General features: G+C 33.4%; 4 protein-coding genes across 11 annotated transcripts in view; 2 read left to right on the top strand and 2 right to left on the bottom strand.

Annotated features, from left to right (window-relative positions):
• The window catches only part of LOC124436296 (phagosome assembly factor 1-like), an 81,185-nt gene extending 77,488 nt beyond the window's left edge, over positions 1 to 3,697 (top strand). Inside the window, exon 17 of the mRNA XM_046986214.1 lies at positions 3,348 to 3,697. Within this exon, the coding sequence (XP_046842170.1) occupies positions 3,348 to 3,401 (54 nt within the window). The 3' untranslated portion in view covers positions 3,402 to 3,697. The remainder of the gene's footprint in view (positions 1 to 3,347) is intronic.
• Positions 1 to 19,118, top strand: part of LOC124436300 (P2X purinoceptor 7-like) — an 85,847-nt gene extending 66,729 nt beyond the window's left edge. The window contains exons 1-7 of one of the 8 annotated variants that reach the window (XR_006945290.1): positions 16,512 to 16,794; positions 16,861 to 17,075; positions 17,167 to 17,643; positions 17,951 to 18,113; positions 18,195 to 18,451; positions 18,539 to 18,835; positions 19,084 to 19,118. The gene's annotated coding sequence lies outside the window, so the exon portion shown is untranslated. Of the gene's footprint in view, positions 1 to 16,511; positions 16,795 to 16,860; positions 17,076 to 17,166; positions 17,644 to 17,950; positions 18,129 to 18,194; positions 18,452 to 18,538 lie in introns of those variants that run through there. The other 7 variants (XR_006945289.1, XR_006945292.1, XR_006945291.1 and 4 more) reach the window with 7 other exon arrangements.
• On the bottom strand, positions 1,922 to 3,119 carry LOC124436301. Its single transcript, XM_046986220.1, has 2 exons — positions 2,703 to 3,119; positions 1,922 to 2,544 (listed from the first exon to the last, which is right to left on the bottom strand). The coding sequence occupies exons 1-2, from the start codon at positions 3,039 to 3,041 to the stop codon at positions 2,404 to 2,406; spliced, it is 480 nt and encodes a 159-aa protein (XP_046842176.1). The 5' UTR covers positions 3,042 to 3,119; the 3' UTR covers positions 1,922 to 2,403.
• Positions 11,869 to 16,191, bottom strand: LOC124436107 (E3 ubiquitin-protein ligase TRIM38-like). The gene is made up of 3 exons (XM_046986034.1): positions 16,063 to 16,191; positions 13,003 to 13,723; positions 11,869 to 12,822 (listed from the first exon to the last, which is right to left on the bottom strand). The coding sequence occupies exons 2-3, from the start codon at positions 13,708 to 13,710 to the stop codon at positions 11,869 to 11,871; spliced, it is 1,662 nt and encodes a 553-aa protein (XP_046841990.1). The 5' UTR covers positions 13,711 to 13,723; positions 16,063 to 16,191.
• Positions 19,119 to 23,624: the final 4,506 nt, after the last annotated feature.

Here is a 23,624-nt window from a genome sequence, read left to right on the forward strand (position 1 = left end):
ACTCGAAGAACTTTGATTAGATAAATTTTTAAAAACTCTGCGTACTTTTTTTACGATTCTTAAATGTATTATTGGTCATATTTGCGTGATATGACCCAAGGTCATATTTATAATTTTACATTACAAGTAATACGACCTTGCACATCGTCTGTTAGTGGTTGTATTACAAAAATTCCAAAAATCATCTCAAAGTATTCGCAAAACCAAGTAATTTACAACATCTGACAATGTGTGAAGCACTAGAAAGTTTTGGCAATCATAGTATTAAAAGTAAGACCATGCTACTTAGATTACTTAGTGATTAAATGCACGCGAAAGCCCTGTAGGTTAGCAAAAGTCCTTTGGTGCTAAAATTAAAATTCAACCGCGACAACTATTGCGTTTTTATTTGTTAATACTTATCAGTTGAAGCAGTTGCTTTGCGGTAGTTGCCATTTAGACCGTAGTTGTATAGAAAATTTCTTAATATCTATAGACCCTTTGCACATGACGTCACAGCTGATGTTCAGCTTCTTCTGGGGGTCAAGTAAGGTGCCGCCATTTATAAATAAGTATTAGGAAGTAAAACTTTCGGTCATCATGGTTCACTTTTGCGCTGTTTTTGCATGCTCGAATCGATCTAATAGAGAAAAGAATAGACAGTTTTTTCGCCTACCTGCTGTCAAAAGTAATGTGAATGTGAACAAGAAGCAACTTCAACTTGAAAGGCAAAAGGAATGGCTTCGACGAATTCGCAGGGAAGATCTTACGCCAGAAAAGTTTGCGAATGCTCGTGTGTGTAGCGACCACTTCATATCAGAGACAATTGAAAAGACGAGAAGATCTGAAACTTCTAATGCACTTATAGCAATGTCAAGCGAGCAGCCCAATAAGGTTGTTGATAAAATGGACACCTCTGAACCAAAGGCAAATGAAATGTCAACTAGACTGATTAAACTGTCAATGAGCTGAAGTTACTTAAAGATGAGGTGGATTTTCTAAGGAAGGAAAATTCTGATTTAAATAAAAAATTATTGCAAAAGGAACTAAATGAGGATGCATTTAAAGATGATGATGAAAAGGTACTCTTCTATACAGGTTTACCTACCTGGAAGCTTCTTTTTTGCCTTTACAATTTTGTGTCTGGCTTCTTGTCACAATCATCCAGGTGTAGGCTTAGCCCTTTCCAGAGACTCATTCTTACATTAATGAGATAAGACTGAACCTTTCTGGTAAAGACTTAGCCTATAGGTTTGGTGGAATTCATGAGGCAACTGTTTCCAGAATATTTATTCAAATGATGGATATTCTACATAGCAGGCTTTGTCCACTTATCCATTGGCCTGAACGAGAAGCCTTATTAAAAACAATGCCCATGGATTTTCGCAAGAACTGCCCAGCATGTGCTGTGATAATTGATTGTTTTGAGATTTTCATCGACCGTGCATCATACAAACACCATAACACTGTCAAGTATTTGATAGGAATTACTCCCCAAGGTAGTTTAAGCTTCATATCTGATGGATGGGGTGGTCGTGTCAGTAACAAACACTTAACAGAAGAATGTGGTCTTCTAGAAAAGCTTACCCCAGGGGATGTAATTCTAGCTGACAGAGGGTTTGACATATAAGAATCTGTTGGATTGTATTGTGCTCGTGTAAAGATACCAGCTTTTACAAAAGGAAAAAAGCAATTAAGCGGTATTGAGGTGGAACAAACTAGGAAGATTGCTAATGTAAGAATCCATGTGGAACGCGTAATTGGCAATATTCGAAAAAAATATGGAATCCTTTCTGCAACTCAACCAATAGACTTTGTTGTTTCAAAAAGAGGAAAGACCACACTTGACAAAATAGTAACAGTCAGCTGTGCATTGAATAACATGTGTGATTCTGTAGTCCCATTTGAATGAATGTCTATTATTTAGAGGCAATAGTGGATCTAGCGTAGGTCAGAATACGTTGATATAAATATATTTCCCATTCAAAATACTTTACAACTAACATTATTGATGATGTTCTGGTTATTAAATATTTTTTTGAAATTTCTAACCAGCAACATTGCTGTTAAATTATTTTGAATTTAAAATTAGCTACTATAATGTATTCTGACCTACCCTGGATCTGCTAATGTATGTAGCTTTATACATTGAGTCGTATTCTTTTTTCCTGATGTGTGCGAGAGTAAAATTTCCCAAGCAGCTCGGGAAGGATCCTTTTGATAATAATTTCTCTACTCGAGATACATTTTCTTTCTAAAACTTCTCATCGGGCAAAATTCTTTCTATGTAGAGCATTTTCTCACTCCACACAACAAAATCACAATAGCTGCGTGCACTGCAAAACAATTGATCTTGGACCTGAAATAAAATGACATTATAACATGACTGTTTGGTACATGTATGCAATATATTTGTGTGTTGACTCAGCTGACACTGATTACATGGGAGCAGCTTTCCCTTAAACCAGCCATACAATCACAGCGACCAAATAAAATCTTCCCTTCCTTCTCACAGATAACCCATGGAGTCAGTGGCTTCTCTGACATTTTTTGCGAGTGATTTACCTAGATAGCAACAAATGATTGATAAGAAATATGGAGGGTGTTTGAACAAATCATTGCTAATTTTTAAATGTAATAAATTTAGCGTTTCACATTTATCTATAAGAAATAGAAGCAGATATCGCTTATTAAATGTGAAGATAAATAATGAACACACATACCTTCGCAATCATCAGCCGATTATCGCCAAATTCTTTTAACAAAACTTCTCGAACCCAGCCATTCGCGAAGCTCTGGTAGCACAAAAGACTTTTGTAGTTCATAAGCTCGTTCTGTGAGTATGAGCTTACCGAAAACAATAAATACATGCCCACGTTTATGTTAGAAATATTCGGCCATAATTCCATACAATCTTCCCAGTCGTTTTTTGGTATCTTGTATGGGTCAACAGAATGTATCAATGAAATTCTTGCCTCATATCTCTCCCTACATTCTTTTGACCTTATACTAGCGTAGTTACCGGGCAGGAAACCTTTATGAGTTGTTTTTTTTGGAGGCATTTTACTCAATTGGACCTTTCACACAGTTTTGCTTATAGAATAAATCATTGGCTTGCCATAATCATAGAATAGAGAATACATTGAATAGACAATACAATGCCATTGACCCCCAGAACATAACTTCCGGCGCTGACGTCGAAAAAATGTGACGTCAGTGCAATGGGTCTATAGTCAAATTGAGATTTCAGTTTCCATATTCCAGTCAGTGATACCTTGACACGCAACTTCAATATTTGTTGAGGTTTTTCATAATGATTGTTTAGAAAGTTTAACGAATGTTTTTCCCTTGTCATTTTTTTCATTTAGATTATGCAGAACAACCACATTGCATCCGTTACATTGTATGAAGACAAATCTTAGATGATTCGTTGCTGTATGAGTTTGAAGCTTTCTCAAATGTATTGGAGAATCGTTAACAAAAACAACAAAACTTAAAGATTTAGTAGATAAGTTTACGTTACGAAAGAAAACAAATGAGGAAAAATGGAGGAATATAATATAGCTCTTAACTATTCAACTGTTATTCATAGAGTTCAACGTCCTTGACAGATGGCTTTTATTAGCTATCTCTCATGGCTCAAAGCTTCTTTGTTTCTTCTCGGGCGTTATTTTTGGCGCGACTTGCATGTTATCGAATTTGTTTCCTTGCTGTTTTTCAGAATCCACTCATGGATTATTAGATACATAGAATATGCTTTACCGTGGCAACTTTGCATTAAGAAAAATAAATATTTATTCAAGGTACACAAATTCAAATAGTGTTTGATAAAAAGTAAGCGTTGTATAACAGGAAACCGAGTATAAAGACTCTCTTACATACGGAACTAGGTAGGGAACTATCAGTTTTAGAGATAACTTAGCTTTTGCTTGCAGTTATTCAACTGCTATGGCCATTGTGAACTGCAATTGACTCAAATATTACATCTTTGTAGATGTATATCCAGTGGTTGACTTTTGGTGCTCGTATTGACTGACGTTTCGACATTCTTTGCGGTAGTCCCTTTCAGAAAACTTGTCGATTTTCATAAGTGATATATTTATTTCATAGTTGCTATAGTCTTTGTGTCTCATTTTAGTTTCACTTTCATTGTCAGTAATCATTGTCGTTTGATGCAAAATTGCTGTCTTCTCTTACATTGCATGCGATTTCTGTAAATGGGACTGAGATTTCAGACAATTTTTATGAAAAACAATTGACTTTACAAAAAGCTACCTGTACTATTACTTCCTGCTATAACAGAAAACGCACAGGAACATGAAATTAATTTGTTCTACACATATTTATGATACAACAGGCAACACGCTAGCTCTTGTAATGAGTGAATTTCGATGGACGTTCTTCATTGGATGGAAGCTGAAAAAACAGATAATGACAAAGTCGAAGTTAAGCCAATTGAAAATTTCGAAAGTTGGAATGAAGTGTTGAAACGGTCCTGGGAGACAAATTGTCTTTACACTTTTTCTCTTCCAATTGCAAGCAACCACTGCTCAATTCAGTTTGACGAAAGATTGTTTCTGAGCACTCTTATTTATACCAACTTGGGGCAAGGACGTCTTTCTTACTTGAGCTACATACTAAATGAGCAAAAATTACACCGACATAACCAACAAAATAAAGTAATCTTGTCATTTGCTATACCAACCGTTCTCTCTTTGAATTTTGAATACCATAATTCTTCAAAATTTTGTTTAAAGGCTTAGGTGTAGATGGCCAATACGGGCGGACCAACTTCTGTAAACAATCTCGACAAAAGATTTACCACTACAAAATAGCTTTAAACGTAGTAAAAATTGATGCAGTTGACAGCTTCATCAACCGTATAAAAACTACTAAAAACATTTTCTTTGTTATAAAAAAGCCTGAGTTATGAATAACAAACATCATGATCAACGTAATATACTTCATACACTCTTGCTATAAAGTGACAGCACAATCAGAGAATAATATCCAGTGAGCATGTGACGCGTTTCAGCCAATGAGAAGCTTTACCTAAACATGATGTAAGCACGTGAACGGAAGAACACATAACATTCACCGAGAGTACGGAGAGCAAAAAAAGAAAGAAAATTTTGTTTTCAAATTTGTATATCACGTGCAAAAATACGAACTCCTTCCAATTACCCATTGAACTAAAATATACGGAACGCTATCTGTAATAGATAAGCCTAATAATTTTTTGAAGCCTAATTTTACACCCAGACACGCGAGATTACATGCAGAAACGCGTGTGTAGTCAGTCAATTTTCACTCCACGAGAGAATCTCGAAATACTTGAGACTTGCCTGGGTGTAAGATTTGGCTTCAATGATTTGCTTCATGTAGCGTTCTATGTATTTTAGTTCAATGCAATTACCAGACGGTTATCTTATAAAAATGTACATCAAATCACTGAAACGTCTCGAACAGGATGGAATTTTCTAATGCAATCGTTGCGCACAACTATTTAGAACCCATTCCCCTCGATGTTTGACTACTTTGACAAACTCAAAATCAAAATTAAGTTTAAAGAAAGTGTACAAAAAAATTCTAACAAACATTTTAAAAACCAAACATAAACAATCGACTCTTTAATGCTGATGAAGTAGAGATAGAACTTAATATATTATTTCGCATCAGTCATAGTCACATTTGGTTTTTGTTAAACAAATGAACTATTACTTAAAATATGATTTAAAATAGCTACTGAACATTAAGCAAAATTAATAATTATTCTTAAAATGTAAAAAACACCGTTCATGTAGTAAATTTTCTTTTTGTTTCACTTTCAATATTTATCAGGTCCTAGTCTTTCTTCCAGAAGACCGTGTTATAAATGTAGTTTTGATGGATGGAAACCATTATGAAAACGACTTGATTATGACCGCGCGAAATTCGAGAATTTAAGCGAGCAATGTTGTTATTATTTTCAAAACCGTATTTTGTACCCCCGAAGAAATTTTGGAGTACACCCTAAACTGAGGTGTATATCATTAAGATTACGTCTGCTTTGACCTAAAAAAATTTTACATGGTTTTGTGTACAAATAATGCACAAGAATTAAGTCGATACATTAAGTGTTGTTATGGATGAAGTAACCAATCATCCGCTGAAGATGTTTGTGATTTTAAGCATATGTATTTGTATTTCTACAGTAAAGAGCAGGCGTAAAAGAATATTAAAATGCATTCAAAAAGCCAAAGCACAGACTGCAAATACTTATAAGAGTCCACGCATTAAAGTTGTTAAGGTATTGAAATTATATTGGATTATCTTTTCTTTTAAATGACTTATATGGCTCACCACCATATAAACGTCTGTGTCATACATCAAGAGATAAGTAGGTCCAATGTAATTTAAACCAACTATTTACTTGTCACTTTTAGAGTTGCATGTGAAAAAGAATACAGTTTTTAGTCTGTTACGAGTACTGTATGCTGTTTTGTTTGTGATGAAATAATATAATGTTTGGTATTTTAGGACAAGTCTTTCATTACCTAAGCACAAACAGTGGTGTCTAAACTAGCTCCCATCCTTCAAGATCATTGGCATATCCAGGTTTGCAAGTTTTTTTCCAGCTTTTCCACTACATCAATATATCATTCCAGGTCTTGAAGTGTTGTTCTTTACCTTTTTCAGAATGTACGCCAAATGAAATTTAAAGAATTTCTAAGTGAGTAAAGTGTTTAGTCAAACAACCTGGCTGAAAAAGCTGATATGCAATAACATTTGCAAATCTTGCTGTTTTTGAGAAATTCCGTTACAGCATTGATGTCTCTATAAACTTGAGGCAACTGTGTCACTACCTTCAAAATAATTAACCAATAGGTGACTAAAATATAGAATGCAAACAGATAGCATATTATGTATATATTTGACATTTATATCATCACATATTTGTAGAAAGAGTTTCATTGGGATAATATTCTCATTCTTCTATGTAACTTGTGGTTCTTGGCAGATTTTCAGAGGTGTATACCTTGTAGACTTTTAACATAGAATTTTATGATTGAAGGCTAAATAAAATTGCAAAGTAATCTTCACATTGTAACTCAACCAATACCTTCAATACTCAGTAATATAAGGCCTTCGCTGGCCTTACCCAGTCTTTGTGAAAATAGCTAATTACATTATTTTGCATGGCAATTTCAGCGAATACATAATTAATTTATATTCGTTCCGTATTTTGGGACACCTGTAGATGGACCTCTTCTGGTGTCAGTTACTCTTCCTATGATAGAATTTTGTTCTTTTTATAGACAACGCAGGAAATGTTGATTGAGCCATTACTGCGCAGGTGCGTACGTACGTAGACAATTCTTTAAGTCTGTGAGTGTGACACATTTGAACGAGCTCATTGATTTGTTCTCTGACGCACAGAGAATTTGTTCCTGAAAGTAAAATTTGTTTTAATACTTGTAAAACACTTTACTTTCTCCGAGATATTGTATTTTTAACAAAGACTACGTACGATGTGTTGATCTTTTGACACTCTCAAATTATTTAGCGTTGATGAAATATCGGAGACGAGTCTTCGATACAAAGTTTCCAAAGCATGACAGACTTCACTTTGCCACAATTCCTTTACCACGTTTCTGTGATTTTGTTTGTTGCTAGGTGACAGCGTACATAACAGAGCTTTAAGCATAAGGATCAGTGACTGACAACATGTCTGTTAAGTCAAGTTTAGAATGAACTGTTATAATTTGTGTTTGTCACCAACCATATGTGATGTTTTGTCTTCAAGAGTGGCGGACGCTGAAGGAGGGAGAAAGTCACTATCTTACGTACGTATATTGATAATTTTATATTTGATAAAGAATGAGTAACACAACGAGTTACGACACCATGTAAATTGATCGAAATGATTTGACACAATCCTCCCCCCCCCCTCCCTCGTAAAAAATTTCGTCAATTGACCAGAACTATTTTCCAAATATATATAACTGTTCATTGCTAAGAAGTGTTATTTTATTTGTTTATAAAACACAGAGTTTTATTTTTTTACTTTTAGAATGCCATTGTCAAATCTCTCTTGTAAAATCAATAGCTCAGGTAGGATAATTGTCAGTTGTGGTTAACCATGATTTTAAGGCCTGCTCCCCAATCACCCCATAACCCGCGCATACTTGTTCTAGATCTCTCAATTGGAAAAATTCTTCTTCATACTTTATGTAAATATCGTAATATCAGGGAACGTACGTATGGATCAAATAGAAAGTTTTATTTATAGATTTTGAAATATGAGCCAACAAAACTTCTACTACAATCTGTGTCGTTATTTCGCTATGAAACTTTACAAAAACTTCGCTCGTGAATTGTTCGTGTTAAAAGTATGAGAGCTCCAAAACCTGGGGAGAGGTTTGTCATTCATGTTACGTAAAGTCTTGTTCTTATTCATAACTCACATAGCCACAATTACCCTTACTACCATTATCTTTATCACACGTTAACCCTCACCATCGCTTTTTATCCCAAACCATCATCACCGTAATCCCCCAATCACCCTCACCACGTCCTTTATCCACATTACTCATTCTCATTATCCGTTCCTACTTAGAGTGATACCTATGACTGGATCAACGCTGACCAATGATGTTGCGCCCTCGGACAACAATGCTCCGAAGGTTATCATACTATTAACAGGTGGTAAGGTTAGTGATTTCATTTTAGTGCCTACTTTTTTAATTGTATGAATTGTGTTTTATTTAAGAAATAAAACATGTTTACTGTGCTTGCACAGGCTTATGCAAACCGAGGAGACCTTTTGGTGAACTCGAAAGTAAATTAGTGAGGGCTTGAGACCGAAGATCTCATGCTCGAGAGTTATGAAGTGCTTGCACATGCACTTTGAGAGTTCTCACAAACGTCTTCTAGGTTTGCACAAGTCAGTGCAAACACGAGAAACATCTTTTATTTCATTTATAAAATAACAATAATGCGAAACAGACGAACATTTTAATTTTTCCTCTAAAATGTATTCATGATAGATTTGCAAATTCTCATTGACTGGTTGATTGTTATGATTGATTTGATTGCTAGAGCTCAGATGTGTTTTGCACAGGCTAATGCAAACACAGCTCTAGACCAATCAGCGCACGCGTTTCATTGTGTTTATTTTATAGTGTTTGATAAAAGACCACCGTTGTATGACAGAAGTACAAAGACTCTCATACACACGGGAATTCTAAAATTTTAGACACCGTACCTAATCATTGGAGAATATAAGTACTAGACATTTCTTCATACCAACCTACATGGAATTTGAATTTTTGAAATATTTTAGATGACAAACTGCTAGTGATTTGGTCAACTACCTGCAAATTAGTAAGGGTAGAGCACGATCATGTGTGCTCTATGGGATTGAGACACCCTCGCATTAGATAAAATTTTACCCTTTCGGGCACCGTCTTAGAACAATGCATGGCCAAAGCCAGAAGGGATTACTTATGGTACTGAATTTAAGATGCTGCATTCTTATACAAGTATCTTTAGTTTACAGCTGATGATTGTTTTCAACGAGTATTTGAGATGTGCTCCATGTAAAGGCAGGTTTTTGTTCGAAATCTCTCGAAAGTTATGGGCCAGAGGACATTGCATTGGTATAGCTCACAACCTGTTAAAATCAACACGTTCTATAAATATTTACGAACAATGTGAGAGGTAGATTACATTGACATGAAAGGATGAAGATTTTCAAATGATTTTGGAAAGGTTACGTGCCCAACAACCCTCTAAGAAAGGATCATTTTCAGTGATGAACAAACAATAATGTCTCGGACTGTTTATCGAAGTACATCATTGTTAGATGATGCAAAAGGCCAAGTTCTACTCTGGTAAAGTCAGTTTTAAAAGCACTTCAACAACCTGCTCCAGTGGATGTTTCAAGTCCAAAGAAAATTGAGGTAGATAAGAAGAAAGAAGAATGTGTTAGTACGACAAATACACGACGTACTTTAAAAGTTATTGAACATGGGAAAACACGTATGTTGTTTCATTTTATGTAATACACATGTGTTTGCTTTTAACTTTGTGAGCAATTATTAGTTTTTCCAATTTTTTCGTAAGACTTTTTTTAGTTTTAACATAAATATATTTACATCATCGAGATGCGTTAGAAACGCGTTAAATTTCATCACCTTGTTAGTTATTCAGAGATGAAATGTAATGTGGAGTTACGACAGTCATTAGTATCCTTTAACCTCATTTTTATTTTTTATTTAGAGGATACTAATAAGGAAGTGAACAATAAAAAAACAATATCTTGTTAGTATTCTCTATATAGGGAATACAAATGAGATTTAGTGAATACCATTGAGCTTTAATTGTATTCCATTGTTTTCACTCCATCTCCGCATTTTCCTTGAGCTTTAAAGCTTATATCACTTCATGAATTTTACACAATGCAAAATGGAACATCAAAATACTGGACGCTGATTTGCCGAGTGACTTTGGCTATGTTCTAATTCTCGATATCTGTAGGTATGACGTCATATCTACGGACAATAATTTCTACAGTTATTGACTGACGCCATTAAAAACCGAATTTGAAAAAAGTCAAATAAAGTGATGTTTACCATAGTTTCTAAAAACAATAAGAGAAAGCTTTTGAACGAAATTGATGCGGAAATTTCTAAAAAAGCGATGAAGCTGGTTTCGAACATATTTACAGCATATTTAAACAAGAAGAACTCCAAAAAACCGTTTGACAATTACAAATAAGGACAGGTTTGGAAATGTTTTACATTGATGAGTGTAAATAATATTTCAGTTTGTTGAGGTGAATGATACAACAATTATTCAATTCATTTTTCGCATGATATCAACAATTATTCATACCTCTGTCAACGTTATCCGCCCCCAGCTTCGCTTTGGCAGATGACATTGACCTCGGTCTGAATAATTCTAGATATCATGCTCAACCTCATCTAATAACTGTTTATTATTAAAATATTAACTTGCTAAACTGAGGAACATTTTGTTGGTATAATTGTGCATTATAATCGTTTTTTCCGAGAAATATTAAATTTCACTGTGTAGCACAAATCACTGTGACTCTACCACCACCTTATAATGGTTTAAATGACAGAAAAATTACAGTCCATTGAAAAGAAAAATATCAAATGCAGCCAAAACGCAAAACAAAAAAATGAAAGCCAAAATGTACTATTTTGGACGTACAAAAACCAGGTTACAAACCCTAAACATGGCGACTGTATTATTGATGACGTCCCGTTCACATCAAGAATACAAAGTTGTCAAACATAAAATTTCCTCGTTATTTTATTGTCTGAGAGGAAACTGGAAAGGTGGCAAAATTTTCAATCTGAAGCTGCAATAACAATTTGTCATATTTATGTTATTTTAGCCAGTAAATAGCAAGAAACTTATCACGTGCTTTCGTACTAGTATACTCGTCGTAAGCGGTCAAATCACAGCACACCAACAGCTGTTAGGGTAAACCTACCACAAGGGTGCCCCTAGCGCGCATGTGTGAGCGGTACTTATAAAACATATTTACGTAGGGTGACTCACTTTCTAGGATAACCCTTCTGCTGGGGTTACCGTACCTCCATGTAAATAGTCTCTAAGCAAATTGCTTTTATATATTTCATGGGAAATAGTCAAAACAAATGCAACGCATAATTTATTAACGTAGGCAAAGCAAGGTAATATATTGGAAAAATACCATTTATATTATACAGTATATATATCATTAGAGTGAATCAGTATAGAAATAAATTCTGAACAAGCTTTAAAGGTTTACACATTTAACTTTACATATTTATAATCCAGTGTAAGCTACAAGAATTTTTAGTAAGTTATAACGTTCGATGAACGTTTTCTTGCTTATACATACTTTTGTCCAAAAGGTACAACTTTGGCCATGGACCCATATCGTGGCTTGTTCATTGAAGGAAAATATGTCCATGAAGAACTATTTCCCATTTTAAAACACTCTACTGAATTAAGTTCTTCCCATTTATCATTTCTACCTCCCATGACAACAATTGTATCACCAGTTATAACTGCACAACACTGAGATCTCTTTTCCAACATGGATGGTAAGACTGTAATTTTACCTGTTTTGATGTCATACATGATAACACTGTTCAAACTTTCTCTTTTATCATCATCACCTCCAAGAAGAACAACTTGATCTCTCCATTGAACTGTTGCCATCTCAGTCAATGGATGAGGTAATGGAGGCATTTCCTTAAATGTAAGAGTCCTTGGATCAAATTCCAAAACACTGGACAAAACTTTGCTATTTTTTCCCCATCCTCCAAAAATAAGAACTTTATCATCAACAACAACAGCTCCATGGCACAAACATGGTTCAGGCATATGACACAACTCTTTGAAAACATAAGATGTTGTACCAGTGATGTTTAGTTCACTGATCAAATCTGATGTTCCTTTACCATGAATGTCTCCTCCAATGTGAAAGATTTGTTGTTTACAAACAACAGTTTGATGACCTTGACATCCATAAGGAAGCTCTGCAGGAAATGTCTTCCATGTCAAAGGTGACTGTTTTATATTCAATGTCTCCATTGACTTACAGCGATATCCTCCAACAACAAATAAATTATCATTATAAATAAATGATGAAGCCCACCTGTGTTCATTTTCCATTGATGCAATGTTAAACCATTTCTTCTCCTTCCATGAAAATATTTCAACACTCTTTGAGGAACCCCGTGAGTGACCTCCAGCAATGAAAATATCACATTTTACAGAGTTCATCACCATTTCAATTGATGATGTCAATGTTTGAACAAGTGGTTCAATTATATTCATCTTTTCCAACATTTGAAACATAATGGTTTTAAGTTCTTTCATTTCTTTGGTCACTGTAGAAAGATTTTGTTGAACATCTTTTATTTCTTTCCTTGATTCCATCATTTCTTTGGTCACTGCAGAAAGATTTTGTTGAACATCTTTTATTTCTTTCCTTGATTCCATCATTTCTTTGGTCACTGCAGAAAGATTTTGTTGAACATCTTTTATTTCTTTCCTTGATTCCATAATTTCTTGGGTCACTGTAGAAAGATTTTGTTGAACATCTTTTATTTCTTTCTGTATTTTTGTACACTGAGGTGTAAATGGTTTCACTGATTCTTTTACTTCAATAAATTTTTCGTCTATTTTCCTGCTTAAGTTGCTCATTTGCATTTCCATTTCCATTTTGTCTTCAAAACTTCGTTGAAACATTTCGCTAATCTCTCGAAAGTCGTGAGAAGCAATCTTTCTGTATTCACATAATTCAGTTTCATGTTTAATCTTGTCTCGTTTGTTTATTTCCAGACCACAACCTTCATTAGAACACAACACTGGAGCAAAGCCACAATTTTCAACATGTCTTTCAAGATCTTCGACATTTATAAATTCATGACAACCACGACTGGCGTAGTCGCAGTTGATCTTTAACTTTGAAATCATTTTATTTATAACACGCGCTGGATGAAGCGAAGCTACAGTTAAATCATCTTGACATTGAGGACATCTTTGGGCATTAACTCGTATATGCTCTTCAATACATTTACGACAAAAATTGTGTTGATTATGGCACATTCTGGCATCTTTCATGACATTCAGACAAATGGAACAGTAAAAATTTTCATCAACAACAGTATTAAATCTCGATTCTTCATATCCACTTTCGTAAACATTAGGACGACAAGCCATTTCATACGTCTTCCTATACAATTTAATATCAAAATTGTAGTACAGCTGTTAATGAGAAAATTCTTCACTTGAATGATACAAGGGTAAAACTTTCTTATAGTCTTACCATGCCTCAAAAGACAAAATTTTGATATAGGGCAATCAATTAAGTTCTATAAGACTCAATGGGGCTATCCCATTGAGCTCTATAAGACCTGGAGGGGCAAAGGGGCCTGGGCCTCGTGGTCAAAAACATGGCGGTAATGGCGGATTTTGGTTGTCAAAACTTCCACTTTAAAAATTTTTTTCAATATTCACTCCCTCCTGATTTCTAATACTGTTTGTATGAACGAAAACAAGTGAGAAAAAAAACAATTACGATACCGACAGCATATCATGTGAAAATAATGCTTCAGCATTGCGTGAAAAACACAGTACAGACACACATCAAAATAAAGAAGATCGACGGTAGAGAAATGCATATTTTGGATGTAACATTTAAGTTATTTTATGACATTTTAGCCTTTTAAAAGTGAAAATCAAACGGCATTCTTTACTAGACCTGTCAATCTCGTAAAACTTATACATTATTTCATGCTTTTGTGTGTTTGACTGTTTGTAAACAGTTTGGTGCACCTATTTTTCTTGCTTCAAATAGATAAATCTGTGTAAAAATGCTCCTAAGGAAGCGAGAAAATGTTTGCTTCAGTCCTACGACATAAGTCAACTGAAAGTTTACCATGGATAAGTATCATAAGTGTATTGTCATTACCTGATAAATCTACTGAAAACTCATAAAGAAAGTATGTTGAACCAGAAGAGCTACAAAAAAGAAAAAAATTCAAAACACCATGACACTGTTGCTTGGTAATTTGTATTTTGTAAACTGCTTGGCAGAATCTTGGATCTATTACTGAACAGAACTACATTAATTTTCCATTGAAATTACAAACTTGGAAACTAAAGTGCATTGGTTTCTCTGACAAAAACACTCTGTCTATTGCTGCATGAAGGCAAAATAGTTATTTGACAGTGTAGGTGAAGAAATTTATCAAGTTTTATAGATATTATTGTGCATTACTTACAGTTTTTTGGAATTGAGTAATATATGTCATGAACAAGATATAATTTTTCAAAAATGCTAACCCCTTCGAGCACTACTACTCTTCTGTTTTGCTTAAACAACTTACAGCTACCAATACTAATTATTTATATGTACAAACTAACATTTGGGAATTAAATGATAAACAACTTGTTAAATCTTTTTATTTTACATCAAGCCTTTGAATTAGTTCCTTTTATCTTTTGGTGAAAAAATATTAATGAAAGACTTACAAATCAAGTTTCTTGAAAATAGTATTTTGTACAAAGAAACTAAATAATTGGAAAGGTCACATGTTGAAGACAGACTTTGCTTCTTTGACTAGGTTGCTTGACCATGAGCAAATTTAAATTTGTTTACAATTTGTTTAAAGAATTCTTTTCATTGATTTCTACTAATTCTTCATAAGACACAAAGAATTTCTTTGGCATCTATTTTTGCTTCTTCTACATCCAACTTCATTGTAACCAATGCATCCGATGTGAATTTGTGGATCACCTGGAATCATAACAAGTATGAATTTGATGAGATGAGACAATAATATGTTTAATTTTTCATGCATATTAATGATATAATCATAATTTGCAACAAATTTTAGCACATTGTTCAACACACTACTTTTATCTTGGTTTTGAAGTAGTAACCTGTTTACTATAACAATAAATACTTCATTTACAGAAACGCTAAGTAGTACTTTAAAACTGTTTGCATAAATCCAACTTTCCAAACCCATTATAATTGTCTACACTATACATTCAGTCAAATTGAGCAGTCAAACAGTTTAATAGTTATTTTTATTATACAACATATACCATAGTTCTCATTAATTTTGCATGGCACTGCATTCAATTTCAACACAACTCTGTTGTAAACTTTCCCTTCATCTTTTCAAAAAAAACATGAACAAATTATGCCCCATTTTTGGGAGGTAAACTCAATTCAAATCAGGAGAGTTTAGCTTGATGCCTTGAACATGATACAAGATGGATGCAAAACTCGATAAAAATTGACAGCTTCGCCACGTCTGGCGAGCGATTAAGTGAAGAACAAACAAGACTGGACCAAAATAACTTTAAATTAAAACTTAGTAGTAGAAACACTCTTCAAGTATCGTGTTAAAAACAAAATAGTAAAACTAATACTGTGCTACTTACCGGAGTCAAGAAATGTTCCCTTTTCTGTCGCTATTTCAGCATCCGCAAACCACAGAAGTTGGCAGTTTAATAAATAAAATTGAATGATACAAGGGAAAAACTTTCTTACAGTCTTACCTTGCCTCAAAAGACAAAATTTTGATATAGGGCTATCAATTAAGTTCTATAAGACTCAATGGGGCTATCCCATATTTTACATTTACAACGCGTTCTGCGCATGTCGTGTTTGATGACGTTAAAGTAGTAAAAAAAAAAACAAAAGTTCTGAGTCATCGCAATTTCTCCGTATAATCTTATACAACAGCTAAAGACGATAGAAAAATTATATTACAACTTTTGCTTTTGAGGAAAACATTCTAAAATATTCTACATTAAAGGACACATGCAAGATAGAAGACAACTTTATTTTATTGTAATGCCTACGGCGTGAAATAAGACGTACCAAATTTCAAAGTCGTCTGCAAAATATTTCAAAAGATATTTAGGATTATAGTCGATAAAAACACGATATTCGATGACCATTGCTAAAACGCCGTGAGATTGTTGAAGTCTGGGAACTGGGAATGAGTGACGTATTGTTGACATAAAGAAGCATTGTTCTTATGTCGTTCTACGATTTGCAGGACTTTCGGTAGTTTGTTATTAAGGTAGTTTGCTAGTTATTGTTTTTATTTAACAAAAATTAATGGATTCTTCAGAAGAAGAAGCCGATTATGATATTTTCATCAATAACAAAGAGGTACAACCTTACATGTTTGAGCCTTTGGCCAACGCGCAAGGTGGTCATTGTAATGACAATTCTTTGTCTTTGGAAGATGAATACATTCACAGAACTGGAAATGTTGAATGGTTAGTTGCATTTTATTGATGTTTCATTGTTTCTCCCAAAGTAAAAAAAATGTTTTTATCTTTTAGGTGCGAGTGTTGCTTTTGTGTGGTCATGAGTACAGGACGGGAAAGTATATGTTGCCAAGAGGTAAACAATACTGACCTCTGATACATGGCGATCATATTTGCATCACACAAGAGGAAGAGTTTGCCACAGTGTGTACAAACGAAGCTGTCTTAAAAACAGCTATGGTCGTGTACACACATGACATTGGACCTATACCTGAGAGTGAAGAAAACGAGTAAATATTACCTTTGAAGTATAATTACGTGTATGTCGAGAAGTGTATAATGCCGATAAGTATCTTAGACAAAATTTTGTATCTTTCAAAGAACATTACGCTACACGGCGTACCGACAGTGGACGGCTTGGGTGCATGGCAGGTTGGGAAAAAAGTACAGACTACCCATACCTTCTTGTGCTGTGCACAAAATCCGGAAAGCATTTCCTTCGCCGTCTGGAGATTACAAAGGATTTGAATATGCTCAACACTACTGAATGGTAGGGCTTATGGCGTATGACAAAATCTGTTCATTTGTAATTATGTTTATTTCATGTGGAACGTTATTTCCATTATCTTTTTATTTATAAAAGCGACATTTATGTTGCTTAATGGCTTCAGCTTTGCTGATATTTGATTTGTGCCAAGTCTATGGGACAGGTATTTCTTTCACTCCAGCGACATCAAGAGCTTTGGACAGTGTTGGATTAATGCGTCTGAAGTACAAAACTTCTTTCATCAAGTCCTTAACATATCCTGAAAAGCAAATCATTATTTATGTTGGCTTTGCATTGCACTTTGAGAAAAAGTAAGTTTATTTTTCTGTGCTAACCATAAGTGCTGTCAATTTTCACTAGTTTGATGACCCCTTGTCCTTCTTTTGACTTTGAATAAGCCACTTTCCAAATCAATGCCTCTTCTGTTTGCCCACCATTCTTCATTTTCTGAGCTTTGTTTCCATTCTCATTGAAATGAAGAGCAGCAATAAACAATCTACAAATGAATGTTAAGTTTTTGTTTACAACTATTGCAACTTATTGCTTTTGCAATGATGACTTTTTTAAGTAATCGTACACAAATCATTTTTATATTACCTTGCTTACATTGATCTGTAGAAAAAATGAGTATGTTTTGGTGCAAAAAGAATTACCACTCGGTGGAAACCTTTGATGGATGAAGTCTGCTTTTGATAACTGAGTTTTCGATTATCTTTCATGAGATACTTGGACTCAACAATCGAAGACAGCTCAACATAAGCTTTTGAACCTAAGATCAGAAGTTAGTTAACAAAAAGAAAAAGAATGTTGATGCTACTTTGAAATTTATTTGCTTACAATACCTTTTTTATCCACATTCTAGTCTCTAACATATCATGTTCACATTTTGGGAATACATCACTATGTCCCTCATGGATGTCACATATATGGTTGAGAAGTGACAACCACTTTGCCTTGACAAGTTCTTCATCACCATTGCTGGAAGCAGCACACCAGTATACATGGTTGGAAATTGATTGGGCCCAATCTGACAATAATTTGCAACCACTTTTTTTGATGCTGCCCAAATTTTCTTTTTGATTCCTGTTGGATTTTGATTATTGATGAAATGTGTAAAAGGTTGGTTTGTTACGACAATCTATACCTTTTGCTACATGCCATACATCAAAGTAGTGCTCGATTTTGGTCTTTGTTTTTTCATGTAAGATTTGATTTGAGCATGTCTGTCTGTGGTCATTGACTTCACCTTCATCCCACTTTCATCAAACTTTGCCAGACATTATTTTAATCCCTCAAGTTCCATTGCTCCAGAGTTGGACTCTTCAATGGACTGTTTAACATAATTATGTGAGTATTCTAATCATGTTTAACATACAGTTGTTGAAGAATTGTTACCTGAACAAGTTGTGTGTCTAAAATGTTGTTAGATTCCAAATCCATGCAGCTATATGACCCATACATGGCACAATATCCAGGCAAATCACATCTTCCATCTCTTCCAAGGTTGATGTTCCTTTTATTAATTTATTATTAAAGCAGAAACAAAACAACATATATTTAATTATTTAAGTTACATAACGAGCATTGTCCTAAACCATGCGGTATCGAGCAGAACAGAAGATAACAATTAGCATACAATAAGAAGTGCTTACCAGATCATGTGACTAGTACTATGATCAGATATCTTATACTTAGTTTAATACACATATAATGTATCGTCATTCCTAACACCTTTCTCTGATTGATTCTAGAAGATACTTTTGGTGCATATGCCAAACATTTGAAACACTGCATTTGTATGAAATACGCTGTTTGAATATAGCTATATGTGCGCTCAAACAGAAATTGTAAGTAGTAATATACATGGGGGTACGAATCCATAAAAAGTTTACTTTTTATGTATTCGAATCCCCCATGTATATTACTACTACACCCGTGGGTAAAAATCTCGAGGTTATAATCTATAGTTTAAAAATATGGAATCTATATGTTATTTAATTTGTCTGTCAAGCGCGTGTCTTAGTGCATGTTTTTCAACAATGGTTGTTTAATGTAATAGCACATTTCATCAGCGCATGTATAATAATACAATGTTTTACAAAATATGGAATCTATATGTTTTTGAAATATATAGGTGCGTTTAAATTTTACAAACGGTCTTTACAAACAAATGTTAAGAAAGCATCGGTTCGGAGGGGGATCGGCAGCGCAGATTTTAGCGTAGCTAAAATTGAGCAGGGGAATGGATCCCCCGAGAATTCTAAGCGACGGCGGGGAAATTTTCACTTCGTGAAAATTCGGAGCGTCCCATAGTATTCGATGAATATTCGAAGAATATTCGAGAATAACAGAGGCTTAAGAAATGCTCTTCAAAAAACCGTCTTTAATAATCAAGTGTTAATAATCAAGTGATATTAAAATATCAGCGATAGCTGGTTTTTAGCAGCGCGCGTGTCTTAGTGCATGTTTTTCAACAATGGTTGTTTAATGTAATAGCACATTTCATCAGCGCATGTATAATAATACAATGTTTTACAAAATATGGAATCTATATGTTTTTGAAATATATAGGTGCGTTTAAATTTTACAAACGGTCTTTACAAACAAATGTTAAGAAAGCATCGGTTCGGAGGATCGGCAGCGCAGATTTTAGCGTAGCTAAATTGAGCAGGGGAATCCCCGAGAATTCTAAGCGATTTTCACTTCGTGAAAATTCGGAGCGTCCCATAGTATTCGATGAATATTCGAAGAATATTCGAGAATAACAGAGGCTTAAGAAATGCTCTTCAAAAAACCGTCTTTAATAATCAAGTGTTAATAATCAAGTGATATTAAAATATCAGCGATAGCTGGTTTTAGCAGCGCGTGTCTTAGTGCATGTTTTCAACAATGGTTGTTTAATGTAATAGCACATTTCATCAGCGCATGTATAATAATACAATGTTTTACAAAATATGGAATCTATATGTTTTTTAATTTGTCTGTCAAGCGCGTGTCTTAGTGCATGTTTTTCAACAATGGTTGTTTAATGTAATAGCACATTTCATCAGCGCATGTATAATAATACAATGTTTTACAAAATATGGAATCTATATGTTTTTTAATTTGTCTGTCAGGCGCGTGTCTTAGTGCATGTTTTTCAACAATGGTTGTTTAATGTAGATAGCACATTTCATCAGCGCATGTATAATACAATGTTTTACAAAACTATGGAATCTATATGTTTTTTAATTTGTCTGTCAAGCGAGTGTTATATAATTTTTGTAAAAAGTGTTTTTAATAATTGTTTCAGGATTTTGAATCTTTTTGTATATCGCTTTTGTATTAATTACTTATTACAAACAGTTATGTGATATGTAGTCAAACATGAGGAGCAGGTATGTATGATTTTACTCTAACAGAGGCCCACGCTACATGCTTACTACACATTATAACTGTATATTAAAATAAGTTTTAATTATCATTTAAATAATGACCATAAGCTCTAGTATTTATACCATCATCTAATATGTACCGTTTATCATCAAAACAGCTAAGTGATACTTTATTAATTTCATAACTACTAAGTTGATGGTTTACACTTCTAATAGTTTTCATTGTATGATGTATTTGTTTATTTTCAAATAGTGTTTGTTTATAGTCTTCATGTTTTATTTTGTTTTTAATAATATTTTTCTTAATTCCTTTAGCTTTTTTATCTCCTTTATTATTATCTTTAATATAACTATACATCTTGCTTCTTAAACCAACAAACTCTTTAATTATATTTCCAGCAGCTTCATCTTTCATTTTACCAATAACTTTTTTATTAGTATTATCATAATATTTATGGCATTTATCATAATCACTGAAATCAAATTTATCTTTATCAGCCCAAAAATCTTTATAAGCATCTTCAGTTTCTATTTCATAACAGAGAGAATCGGTATCAGTGAATAATAATTTAGCTTTATCACCATACCGATTTTTGATATAGTTGTAATGAAAATCATACATCAAAGTTTTACTTAAATCTAAGATACACATACCCACATATGCAGGTCTGTTGAGCACCAATTGTTCTTTGATCTTATGCACAGCCACAAGGTTCTCATTGAAAATTTTACTACTTACATAAGTAGGTTTTGAAGCTAATTTTAATAATTTATTTTTATTAGTTACTAGTCTAACATCTACTCTTTTCGTAAGTTTTCCATCGTCTTACCAAAACACTGTTATTCATGAGTTTGAAGAAGTCTTTTCAAAAGAATTTTTGCATTAGTTCTTTTTTGAGTATTAAAGTCTATGTATTTTTTCAACCATGGAGATTGATTAAATTCAAGTACTCTATGTACTTTTTTTAATTTTAACCCGAGATCTAAGTATAGTTGAAGATTTCTATAATGCAGCACATACTTATCTTTATTTTTTAAAGTAGGTATTAATTTTGAAACTAAACCTGTTGATATATTGTAATTAGAAGCAATTGTCTTACAATATTTTGACAGCATGTTGCTAGTGACCTTAATTTTTTCGGGTGCTAGTGGATAATCATTATGTAAATTATGTAGTTCTTCAGTGTATTCTAAATCAACTTCTAAAATTAGACCTTTTTTATTATCTTCTTTATATGTGGCTAAATTTATGTTGTTAATCTGTTTCTCAGTTAACCATTTAAAACCACCAGTAGGTAGGTATTGTGACATAGCCCATCCATAAAGATTGTTAGCATCAAGATACATTATATATTTTGAGGGTTTATTCTTATCAAATGTTTTCATATACTTGTTATTAGCCTTACCATATCGATTAGCAATATAACTAACACCTCCTCTCATACCATTTTCGATGAATTGAAACATGTCAATATCAGTCATTAATTCTAATTTAATATCTGTCATCTTTAACATAGCATCCCATGACAAACCAGGACTAGTAAAATAATGACATGGGTCTAAGTTATAGTATTCAATACATGTTTTTCGAAAGTTTTCGAATACATCAGCTAATAATAAAACGTCTGATTTCAGATACAGGTCGTGATAATCACCCATGTTTTTGAGATTGAATGTATTCCACACTTTTTGTGCATGGTTATAAGAATCATCTGAGATATTCTCATCAGTAAGAATACTATAAAAGTCTTTTTTTGAAGGCAGCCCATTATCAAACTTTTCAAACGAGTCCATATAATCATATGGGTAAATACCTTTTTGTGTCATTAAATTAAGTTTTTCACCTTTAAACTGATTAGAGGTATATTTAAATGATTCTTTAGGTAGGTTACTAACAAGCTTTTCTAAACTAGAGCTCATAAATTGAAAACTATCAAGAAATGTCAAATGGTTACCTAACATGAAAGCCATATATTTTTCCATGTTATTAGGTATAGCATTTATATTCATATGCGTTTCCTCACCTTTTTTGTTTTTGTATGTATGCTTATTAACAATAGCTCCGATCTCTTGCATTATGAAGTGACTGTCATACCCACGTAGATTGTGAAATATTACTGGGATCTTTAATTTATCAGAGTCTATTCTAAGTTTTAAGTTACAATCTTGATGTGCTGAGCCTCTGTATTTGCCAGTGATATGACAATGGTCTCGAACTCGAATATCTTTGTTAGTATATTTTTTGTTACAGATGTGACATTCATCTGCTTTTTTAAATTCTTTTTCATCATCAGAGGTCATTTTTAATGGTTTATTAAAGTGGGTTTTCATAATATTTTTACAATATTTAACTTCTTTTAACATAGCTTCCATAAATTTGTAAACAGCCTTTTCACCTCTATATAGTTGAATTTGTTTAGTAAATTGATCATCATAGCAACAAACAACTTTATACCCATAACCACAGTCAATATGTTTTTGATAGGCTTCTGTATATGATTTTTTATTATTCTGATTACAACCAGATATCTTTTCTGTAATAGCCTCAAAGTCTGCATATATAACAAATGGTACTGGTTGTTGCTTATGATAGTTGTTGAATTTAAGTATGTTATTATTTTTATCAGGCATTCTTACTGATTGTATACCATTTATTAGTATACAGTTTTCTATGTGGTTATTTAATATTTTTTCAGAACTAAAACATTGAAGGCAACGCATACAAAAGTGTTTCCTTTCTTTATGCTTTGTTTGATTGTACATAAATGCATTAAAATTTTTTATTAGAATATAATGTTTGTTTTCATTATCAGTTATTAATAGTAGTTCCATATGGTCTTTAAATTTTTCTTTTGATATATAAATGGGGTATGGTTGCTTATTTTCATAACCGAAGACATTAATGTTAATTTTGTTTT

The sequence above is a fragment of the Xenia sp. Carnegie-2017 genome, unplaced genomic scaffold, assembly GCF_021976095.1.
Source record: "Xenia sp. Carnegie-2017 unplaced genomic scaffold, XeniaSp_v1 HiC_scaffold_16, whole genome shotgun sequence".
Lineage (NCBI taxonomy): Eukaryota > Metazoa > Cnidaria > Anthozoa > Malacalcyonacea > Xeniidae > Xenia > Xenia sp. Carnegie-2017.